The 11656-nt window shown below is 35.7% G+C and overlaps 1 protein-coding gene across 1 annotated transcript; it reads right to left on the reverse strand.

The window, feature by feature from the left end:
* Positions 1–2705: 2705 nt before the first annotated feature.
* LOC140329738 (carboxypeptidase B-like) lies at positions 2706–10954 on the reverse strand. The gene is made up of 10 exons (XM_072410129.1): positions 10868–10954; positions 10696–10771; positions 7637–7761; positions 7146–7242; positions 6959–7060; positions 6266–6376; positions 6089–6179; positions 5508–5710; positions 4880–4964; positions 2706–3057 (listed from the first exon to the last, which is right to left on the reverse strand). Exons 1-10 carry the CDS (start codon positions 10930–10932, stop codon positions 2873–2875), a joined length of 1140 nt encoding a protein of 379 aa, XP_072266230.1. The 5' UTR covers positions 10933–10954; the 3' UTR covers positions 2706–2872.
* Between the last annotated feature and the right edge of the window lie 702 nt (positions 10955–11656).

The following is an 11656-nucleotide window of genomic DNA, read 5'->3' on the forward strand; positions in this document are numbered from 1 at the left end:
CTATCAGCAAAATAACAGCAGCAGTTTACCACTATGTTAGACAAGACAGTGTACCACCTCTAGAAAATATTGCACTAGCAACCAACTGGATATGGACTGGTGGTTGTAACAACTTTATATGTAGTATACACATGAGCAAATGTTTCAATACCTTTCAAATACTTCACAGTAAATTTCCACATCCTAAAGCGTACCTAAACTCAGAATTTTCACTTTCTAAAAATAAATATTTTGTTTTTTTAAAAAAAGGTGCAGCACTGCCCTCTTAATTTTTGATCGCCTAGGCGTTCAAGAATCAATGGGAGCACAGAGCCTCCTGGGATACCTACGTAATTACCTACGAAATTGAAGATAATTGTGATTTTTTTATTTTGGGTTAGTTTTGGGTTTACGTCCGCTTTAAGTTGCACAATAACTGAATAAGGATGTGAACTATTTCTAATTTCATCTAATAGTGTCTCTCTATCCTCTACGTATTATTCTAGGGCATAAATATTGTGTAGACACTTATCTGGTTGGTCCCGGCCTGTCTGCCACAAGAGTATAGCCCGCCCTGTTTATTCTCTTCAGCAATGTCACACTCTGAGGCTGTAGGTATGTTATGCAAATAGTCCAAAGCTTCATCCTGCCCAGCCATTGAATGCTAAAACTGTATTGCTTTTTTTGCTCAAAGTCACCAGTGCCTGTCGAAGTGTTAAGATTGGTGGACCTGACCCTGTGATTGTATGCTGCCTGGACCCACCTTTGCCTGTGACCCTGACTTTTTTTGTCTTAACCCTTGGATCTGCCAAACAAGGTGGACTGATTGACCTCTGGATCTGTATTCTGGACTTGACTCTGCTGGAATCTTTTGTATTGCATTATTTGTGGACTCCAGGTCTTCTGTCAGTCCTTCCTTAAGGGGCTAACATGTCAGGGGCTTGCTATAGGTAAAAAATGCAGAGCTAGATAGGGGAACTGGTGACTAGTGAGTGCTGGTATTGGGACAAGGGTCTTACATATTGGTTAAGTATTTCAAATTCAATGCTTATCCTAAATAAATAAATAAACCTGTATGTTGGACTTGTAGAAAATGGCTGCTGTATTGGAACGGTTCCAATTCTGTAATAATAGAGTTGCTGCCGGCCTTAGTGTTTGGCATCCCCTTTCCTTTTTATCCAACGTCCTTGCCCCAAGAAAGCTCTAAATGTGTACAGAGCACCCAGAAAAATTACTAGCTCCCACAGGCTGCAAATGCCAAGGTAGGAGGTAATCTCAGGAACACCGGGGTCAGCATGTCCACCTCTCTGTATGCCTCCACAAAGGTGACACTTGGGAGCTGTGATGGAGGGACAATGCTAAAGCATGTAATAGCAGATTTATTAGCTGGCAGAAAAGAGTGTTGCCTAAATTCATTGTTCAATGTGGGGGTGCTGGAAAGCAGGGAGATTCAGTCAGGGATGCAGGTGAAGGGGGGTGTTACATAGTAGGAATGTAGAAAGGCACAGTGGTGTAGCATTAGATTGCGGATTGCTAGAACTACCAGGTTATATATAGGCGTGAATTCAAGAGGTTTCCAACATCTACTTATAAGCCCACAGGAAGGCTTCACTGACTGAGCATAGACTAAACGATAGTCAGCATAGGGAGTGGGGACATTACATATAGTTAGCCTTTCGGCCTTCTTTAGCCATAAATATTGTGGTAGTGTGCAATTTGCCACCTAACACCAACATAACCCCACCTCTTCTGCTAGCTGAGATTTATAACTGACATCTCTTAGAGGCAACCACCCCCTAATCACCATTGGACCAGCACCCTACTTCTCTAGCCCCATCCCTATTGTGTTGCCTTGACTGTACTTTTACACCTCCAACCTGTACTCTCACCAAAAGCTGACCCCCTTCTCTTCCTCTCGCAACCAATCACAGCTGCACACCATCCTCCACTCTCATCATTGTGCCTGACTCTTCTAAATTCCCTTTCTTTTCCTGACACTACCAATGCATTAACAGCCACCCTTGCGCTTCCTTCCACTGCAACCATGCATGCCTCAGCATTTGTCACCACTGTAACAATGCACATTTCAGCTTAGAGGCAACACACTCTTCCATATTCAACCCGTTTTTTGAGCAGAGACGCTTTTTCATTAAGTTATTGTACTTATTATGCACAAAAAAATATTATTTTAGAAGCAGCACACCTATAAAACTACATACTCACTTTCCCTAATGCAACAACACCACAATGCACTACTGTGCCCTTTTCCATAAGAAAAAAATGGTGTATATATGGTGACCTCTCTGTGGTAGTACAGGAAAAATCAAATATTTGTGAGAGAGTGTTTTTGTGGCATCAACAATGCAGTTGTTTGGCATCATGACAAATTCATGTATGAGTTATAACAGCCGGTGGTAACAACCTCTATGCACAGTAAACCACTGGAAGCTTTAGGAATGGACTGAACATGTATTTCACTCAATGCACACTTTAGTTAACATTTAATTTGTTAACCTTCTTTGAGTAATTGTTGGGTTGTGTTCTTAGCCATACTTCTGATTTTAGACAAGAAACTTACATTTTGATAACTTTAGCCAATAATAGATTTCTTTCCAAAATAAGTGACCATTTGGAAAACACCAACAATGTCATATGCTTACAAGTTAGAAAGATACATTTACAACTTTGAATTTGATTTTCAACAATAGAAAGGAAATGATAAAACATTTTGAATATTTCCACTAAACATCCTTTATTGTCTATTATACATCCAATTTATGCCACTGCTAATTAAAACAAAGCCTAATCAAAATTGATTAGACTCAAATCATGAAATAAAAATGGAATTGAATCATTGGATGTAATGCTTTTTGCCCCACTGGTAAGTTGTTTTTTATGCGTTGGTCAGGACGTGGTTTGCAATGTATTTGACGGCAAGCATGGTTTCCTCGCATGTGGGTTTGATCTGACTTTCAGGGAGAGCAAATCCATATCTACCGGTGTCACGCAGCTCAAATGTGAAGGAATATTTCACACCAGCATTATAAGCCCAGTCATCGGAGCCTCCAGCAGCAAGGTCTGTCACGAAAAAAATATATTGTTGTTTAAAGAGTAATGTAGTTTAAATTGTTGATTTACACCAAGGTCATATTTCAATTATAGTTTAAGCTAACTCCAGAGGAAAGATTTCACTGTGCATTGTTTAAGCTGTTTTACCAAAGGTGTTTAGAATCTTTGTATAATAAATATAAAAAGCAAATTCTTGTGTGTTATATCTCCTCATGATTTGATATTTAAAGTGAACAAAGATTTACTTTTCTCACAACTGAATAAAGGGAATATTATCACAGCTGAAGATTCACAGTTCCTGATCAGCCTAATTGCCTCCTTTCTACTCCACCCCCATCTCTTTTTATTCTCCATAGTATATAATAAATAAATACAGAGATCTAATTAACCAAGTTACTGAGATACTGAAGAATACCTAGGATTCTTTACACCAGGGGTGTCAAACTCAAATACACAGACGACTGAAATTGAAATCTTAGACCATGTCGCGGACCAAACTTGAAATTTATTGAAAAAATTTAGGACATTTTTCCTTCTCATTAGATATAAAAAAAATCATATGGAAACAAAGAGGTTTTCCTAACATTCAATCTGGAAAAAGCCTATGATAAAGGAAGAGGCCTAAATTGTTTTTAAGATTTTATTTAAGAAAAAATCTTATGCCTCTTTCTCTATTTGTAGACTTCTGAGTTACATTTTTAAATTTCAATGGTAACCTTTTAGCACATGCTAACAATAATAATAGCAGGTTTCTTCTATGTAAAAATTCATGTTACTGCATTCTCTTTCCATGTTTCTTCTTGTTTCTTCCTATTGAGATAAATTGTTTTTCTTTGCCAGAGAATGTAATGTGAAAAGAAATGAATTGCTGCATTCATTTGGTTTCACATTGCATTCTCTGGCAGAGTAAAACAAATATTATAGCAATAGCTCTATGATCATTCCTGATAATATTAATCCTGATAATTCCTGATTATTGAGGTTACCTGTTAGTATAAATTCCGAAAGGTCCACGCATAGGCTGCTGTTCAATAGACATGAATAATGCCGCTACTACAATTTCCGGCATCACTTGCGTCCATAAAATGCAGGGCCACGCATAGGCAGAGAGGTTGCTAGTCTAGAGACGTGAGTGATGCGGGGAATTTTAGTAGCAGCATTGTACTCATGTCTATACAACAGCAGCCTAATTTGAATTGCAGCTGGCCCGCCGTTACTACAGATTGCAGTGGCAGCGGGCCAGCTGCAATTCATATTAAGAGTTTTTTTGGGGGCCAAAAAAAAAAGGACGTGCCGGGCCAGAGTTTGACACCCCTGCTTTACACCATTGGTAAAGGGCTGGTAGATGCCCCCCAACCTGTAATAGTATCAACCGTATTGGGCTACAGTTCATACCTATAATAGTTAAACATAATATAAACTGAAATTGTTAATCGATGTGTTGATTTAACCCTAGATTAACAATTCTTGCAGGTACAGGTGTAAACATTTTTATTTCAAGAGTTTAAATGTATAGGCTGATTTGATGTTTTTTATTATTTACATGGAGCAAAAAAAATAACCTCTAGCACAGATGTCAGGCTCCAGCAAGGATGGTCCCCCTAATGACAGCAATAACCCCCAACAAGTGTTAAGGTCAGTAATAGTGACACCCTACAGTAAGTGTCTGGGCTTTTTGAACTTCTGCAAATTTACATGTATATAGTCTTTAAAGGCAAAATTCTGCTGAAATCCCAAGATTTTTGCTATAATTTTGGGACACAAAAAGTAATTCTTAAAAACTGCTAAGGCTAATAATTAAACAGATACATACAACAAAAACAATACTTACAGATTGTGGAACCTCCAGCACCATAGGTGTATTTTGTTCCATACAGGGAAGTCAATGCAGCAACAGCACCTTTGGCAACAGTATTCTAAAAGATATAAGAACATAGAGGCACTTATAGAGGCACAGAGGTATTTATCAAAGAAAATTGTCATGTAGAAAAAGTACATAAACCACAATATTTTCTCATCTTTGAATCCATCAAATTAAATGCAATTGAGTAGATGATAAATCGACAATAGCGTTTGTCCACAGTAACAGTAGACATATTTTGCACAATCTAAAGACAGCATTTCCAGAGACAGAGTCTTTAACAATGTTAAAGTATGGTAATATAAATGGTATGTTTTGGGGTTGATTTGGGGTTGCTATACAGACCCGAAAATTGTAGTTGTAGTGAAGTTACAATGGTTACATTGCCATCTATGGCAAGTTATAATTTTGAAAAGTAAACACTGGATTGAATCTTGGTTATCTGATTCTGAAATATAAGTAATAGGCTGACATGCCCTTCACACACTATCAGTTAATGATAGTACATCAGTAATACACTGGCATTGGCTAAAGTTGCACCATGTTCACCATTTTTAGCTTAAAGAATGAGGAAAAGAAAATACATTGTTACACTCACCAGTTCATTGTGATCTTTAGCAAGAGAGTAGGTGTATGAGTAAGGGAACAGAAGCATCTGGGAATAGGAGTGGATAGTCAAGTAGGCCTTGATGGAGCCAATGTTGGCACGCACAAAGTTAGCCAGAGCTTGAGATTCCCTTTCAGACTCAGCGGAAGCACCACAATATGTCTCATCACAAGCTCTAGAGGAAGCTCCAACAGCTTAAAAGGAAAACATTCATCAATAAAAATACAATAAAATAAATAAAAATACAATAAAATTACCATAAATGGATTAATAAATATTTATTACGCAGTAATGTAATTATGTTTGAAAAATTATGAATATTTTTTTTTCTTTTAATTTCTACAGGTGGGAAAGAGAATGTGAGCAATGCAAGCAGCTCACCATTCAGATATGTTATACTAATCAGATTTGTTTTTTGGCAAGTCATTGTTCAACCTAAAAATGATCCTTCCAAGATTGGCCGAGAAAAAATGAACTATTTTTTAATTACTAAATTACAGGCATTTCAGAAGCCTTTTTTTTTTTAAAATTATAATTTTAAATACGTTTAGTGAAAACTTGAAGCCACTTACTGCACCATCCAGCGTTGAAGTTTCTGTTTGGATCAGTTCCAATGCAGGAGGAATTTCTGTTAACAGAGCGAGTCTTTCTCCACATGCGGTTCTACAGGGAACAGTGGCAGGTAAGCTCAGCATTAGCTATATTAAAATAACTTCTTCTTTTAGAGTTGCTTGTCACATAATACTTACTGTAGTCCAGGAATATGCATAACCATCAACATTCATAACAGGGAGAACATAAAAGTCCAGGTTGTTCAAGAGGTTGGTAAACTGAGAATCAACACCATAAGAGTTGACTGCCTGTGGTATAGAAAATTGTTTAATGTTAATTTACAGCTTTTACTTAATCTGCAATTTCAGTGTTTTCATCCATTTTTATTTTTCTTATTTTTTTAATAAATGATGTGTGTGTTTTAATCCACATTTCCAGGATTTTAATGTATGCTATGATTACATCATAATGGATAATGGATTTTTTTGATAACTGTACATATATAGTAGCTGTATATACTTTGTCATCCAGTTTGGTGTATAAAACTTTTTTATATAGCTAATCATTCAATTATTATTTTCTATTTAAAGAGCTATCTAGAAATGAAGATACCTTTTTATACTAGATCAATTACAAAAAGAATAACTACTAGAGGAAATGATGATGCAGCACCCCACATAGAGGAAATGATGATGCAGCACCCCACGTTTCCAGCATCATCTTGACTAGTAAGAGTCATATCTGTAACCGCTTTCCATCATTCTTTGAAAGCCAAGGCCTCAATGACTTGCACATAATTTTAGGTTTATAGACAAACCTTCTGCCAATGTTTTGCAAAGTTAAAAAGATTATTATATATATAAATACTATGATGCATGAAGTTATATTACCTTAAGCAGATAGATAGGACGTCCCTCGTATGAGGTTCCAATCTGAGAGCGTGACACCAGAGTTGGGTTTTGAGCAGCGATGTTAGCAGACCAGGCTTTGATCTGTAGGATACACACAGTGTTAGTGGACATGACTACTTTCATTTGCTTAGACAATTGCTTAGATGGCTATGGTAGACATACGTACAGTATCAAGATCATTGTACTTCTCATAGCTGTGTACTGCACGAATGTTGCTATCACGCTGCTTTTCCAGTGCATCCTGCAGGTCATCAATCATAATTCTGAAATTAAAGATTACATATGCTATACATTTAAAAGAAAACATTTTCATTATAATTCTTGTCAGTTTGCTATAGGACTTATTTTTGTTCTACACTGTGGGTTAAAGCAGTTACCACTGTAATAATTTCTCCATTTTAGTCTCAGTGATGTTTTAAAGCAATACTGCAGTAAGACTACTATAGTGGTTGGAGAATGTCAAGGGCTAACTTAGAACATTACTATAAAGCTACCTTATGTAAATGTCACATTTAAGTGGCAGCATTATACAAAATATACTAACACTTTCCCAACAGAAAGATAGTAAGGCCATTGATTATCCTTCCTGCCTAATTTTACAGCATGCTGTTTTCTCTAGATCCCCAAGTTCTCCATTAGCTCAAAAGCTCAACTTACTCATAAGGAATTCCGCTCTGCTCAAGCATAGCCTGAACATCATAGGACACATAACTCTGAGCACGGAAATCAACTTGTATGCCTGGTTCTACAAGATCCACATTGTCGGGATCCCAAAAGTCAAGCTGAAAAGTAACAAAAATAAAATCAATTCATAGTTTTTTCCATGAAAAGTTTGTTGCTTTCATGAAATGTATCATCAAAATATAATAATAAATACAACAAAAAGTAAAAAGAAGAACAAGAGTTGATTTGCCCTCTTTACATCTAGAAGAGGCATGCTGATGCAAACTCTCTATAACAAGAACAAAAATATTGTTAGCTTTGTAACAAAAAATTGAACCCCTTGATCATCCTTAGTGTTTATATCACTCAAAATAGCTACATCCTAAAAAGGATCTGTTATGTTTATATTAGGTAGAATTTCTAAATATACCTAATGATCCAGACATATCTTGGGGAACTTTTTTTACATAGGAAATATTTATGGCTCTTGATCACGGGAACTTAAGTAACTTACTTAAGTAAGTTTTTAAAATTCTTCTACCTGCTTCAGTTTTCCAGCCCTATCTACTTTTAAAGCTAACTTCTAAATGTTAATGTTTAAATGTTTGACATATTAATTCAAAGGAGTCAATGTCCTGCAGGCAGGAAGTATAAAGGTGGGGAATAGAACAATAAAGAACACATGGTGTGTGATTATACCTCTATGGAAAGACGTATCAATGCAAAAATTAAAATGGCTTTATCTTTATGATATATTTCATAAGATAAAAAGATGTAAAACACTGTGTGTGTGAGGCATGGGGGGCTTAAATTGTGGTACATTGTCGATATGTTCTTATTGATGTTCTACTTTGAAATGTAATACAAGTGACTCTGTACTGTTCTATATTTGCTTGGTAAAAGGTAAAGGACCATTAAATATATAGCACCTATCTCAGATGTCATTGAGTACATATTTGTTAATTGTGTGTATATATATTTTTAGAAACCAAATATGCAGTCGATACTTTAAAGTGGCATCCACTTTCCATCATGGGTCAGTCCCTGACTCCTACTTTGTGAGAGATAATAATGAAATGTCTTGCTTACCCATTCCCAGCCCCAGATCCCACTAATGTTTTCATATGTGCTGTTAACTGTTTGCTTACCTCCAGAACCAATGCTACATTGGAAGGTGCTAATGGAGTAGTGAGCATATGGGAAAATACAAACACAATGCACGTCTACAGTATTTCCAGATGATTTAGGGATTGTTTTTAGCTATACAAGGACATAAGTACTTGAAGTTTGTTTATGATCCAGATAAAAAGAAAGTTCAATAGGATTGCAGATGAAAGAACGAAGGTTAAATCAACAAGACTTATTTTTAAAATGCAACATTTAAAAGTCTGTAGGATAACTCAACATTTTATGAATAAAAATGAATCTTTAAACAAATAAAATGCATTTACATGTTTTATAAACATCTCAAGGTTTCCGTTTATTAGGTTAGTACTGAAGCATTAAAGTGTGATTACAACCAAAAGTTATTTCTTCTGAAAAAAGGTAAAGAATTAAAACCTTTTATTGGTATTTGGTATTCATTGGGAAAATGTAACATCACTTCCTATGCTAATGACTATTGCCTCTAGGAAATATAATTAGGCTATTACCTACAACTTGGCTGTGCATAGCAGTAAAGAGCCAAAAAAGAGGTTCTAACACTTTTCCACACTTCCACAAAAAGTACTACTTGTCCTCATTTGTGGGACTAAAGGCCTATGTCATTGGGTGGATTCACGCTTACATGGTCATGTGTTAATCCTTGCTATGCTACACATTAACTAGTGTCGCTATAAAACTGTTCATGTCAAATGGCCTACTACCATTTTTCTCCAGTGTAGCACACCACAATGATGGTATTGTGTTTTGTTTCATCCTTACTACCCTATACAGATATACAGAATTTGTTGGCAATATACAGTACTAAGAAATTGCAAAACATTATTGATATTCCTATGACTCACATTTTCCTTCACTAAAAAAGAGGCATGTAAAACAAACATTATATGATGCTAGCTGTAATATACCGTTCTTTTTTTGAGCAAGAAAACATTTTATTCTAGCATGAACACTAGGCCCTTGAGACTGCTGGCCTCCCGAGAGATTAGTTGAAGGGAAAATATGAATGCATTTACCGTAATGCTATTTGTATTACAAGTCATGCTGTAAATATCTAGTATGTATAATTTCTATGTTATTGGATATCCATAAACACCACTCAACCATAAGATTCTAGGAGATAGAATTTTGAAATTGTACCTTTGGGAACAACCATTGTAATGACACAACCAGTTTTTTTAATGGTTTCTGGCTCTGGCCCTGTACCTCATCCCCTCATCTCATGGACCTTCTTTAAAACTTGCCCATCATTTTGATGGTTGGACATCACTAGTTAGTGTTACAGAATAAAACTGATAGGCACCATTACTGTATTGTTTGTTGATAATCTCTTCGGGGCCATTCGCCCCACTAACAGTAAATGCTCATTTCTGCAGGAGCTTTATGAAATAAAACCTAATGAGGTATTGTGAGATTGACATCCAGATATCTTAAACTAATGTTCATTACAAAGCAATGGAATTGAAGACTACTAACATATGGTGTAGTTCTCAAAAAGTTCCAACTTTCTAGAAAAAGTTCCCCTTCCCTTACAAAACCCTTTTTATATAAATAAAACATTCATACATCCTTCCCACCGAGTAGCATGAAATCATAATTCAAAAGTGCTTAGATTTTCTTAAAATGTTTATCCAAGCTCTAAGGTGTTGTATTGGCATTTTCAAACATTAGGGTAAATAAAAACAATGACCACTCATGGGCCTGATTGAACTTTTTTGCCTATATATTGTTGATGGTCTGCATGCAAAGGAGAGTAGCATGAGTGTTCGTTTGTCTAATTTTTTTGCTTTTTGCCAGGCAATACATTTGGATTTAATTTTAAATGCTGATTTAGCAGAGAAAGAGGCCCATTAATATTAGCTAAGAGGCAAATTTTCAAATTTTAAAAATACCTTTGCATGTTCTCCCAGGGATTTAATAAGCTGTGCTTGTTCAAAAGTCTGTGGAAATGCCCGAAATACTTTCTCCCTGAAAACATAAATAAGTTACATGTTAATTAAAAAAAACAAGAAAAGTGTTTTCATTTACTCCATTTAGAACTATATGTATGTAGTTTCTTCTTACCCATGGAAGCTGCGGGGCTCAGCAGACACTGCTGCAATACCCGCAAGAATGAGTATGGTCCACATGATGAGAAGGTAAAGGAAGGTGGACTGCATCTGCCTTTTATATGTTGGTCAGGTTGTTTTTTTAGCTTATGATTTGCTAGAAGAAAGTGTACACCTATTTTTGTCATGTATGATTAATTATAGCTTTGGCCTTGCTCTATTTACCTAATGACTTGTTATTCATACACACATGTTTTATTAGATCTCGTTCAATGCAATGGACATTGCTCGGACTTAACTGTTATCCAAAAATGACTTCTGGATATATGTCAACTGTACACTTAAATTTCTAATGTCTTTGATCATTTGTTTAATCCTTTTTTTATACCTTTAAGCACTTTTTAACTACACCCAATCTTCCCACTCAGCAATATTGAATACTAAAATTAAAATAAACGTTTTATTTTAGTCTTTATATGATTATCTATATTATAAGAAGACTTTACATCACAATAAAACTAAATGTAAGCAGTGAGTACATTTTATATTTGCTATCTATTTGCATTAAATCGTGCTTTTAACCATTTGGGGATTTTAAAAAACAAAAATATATGTGTTCCCTCACAGATCTCATGATTTATCTGTTTAAAATAGAATTATGATGTAAATGCACCAACACGAAAGCAAAAAAGGAATTGACACCATACTAATACTACTACACCATGGGAAAAAATAGGGGAACAATTAACAATCCATTTAAATCATTAAGTTCTGGTGTTCCCAAAAATGCTGTAAATCCCACAGC

This window comes from Pyxicephalus adspersus, chromosome 4, assembly GCF_032062135.1.
Source record: "Pyxicephalus adspersus chromosome 4, UCB_Pads_2.0, whole genome shotgun sequence".
Classification (NCBI taxonomy): domain Eukaryota; kingdom Metazoa; phylum Chordata; class Amphibia; order Anura; family Pyxicephalidae; genus Pyxicephalus; species Pyxicephalus adspersus.

Bases quoted from the DNA above. Each gene is read 5' to 3' on its own strand.
- LOC140329738 (XM_072410129.1), bottom strand. From the start codon at position 10,932: ATGTGGACCATACTCATTCTTGCGGGTATTGCAGCAGTGTCTGCTGAG. The intron at 7,061-7,145 runs GTACGTATGTCT...TGTATCCTACAG, and splicing joins AGTACAATGATCTTGATACT to ATCAAAGCCTGGTCTGCTAA. The intron at 5,711-6,088 runs GTAAGTGGCTTC...TTTCCTTTTAAG, and splicing joins CTTCAACGCTGGATGGTGCA to CTGTTGGAGCTTCCTCTAGA.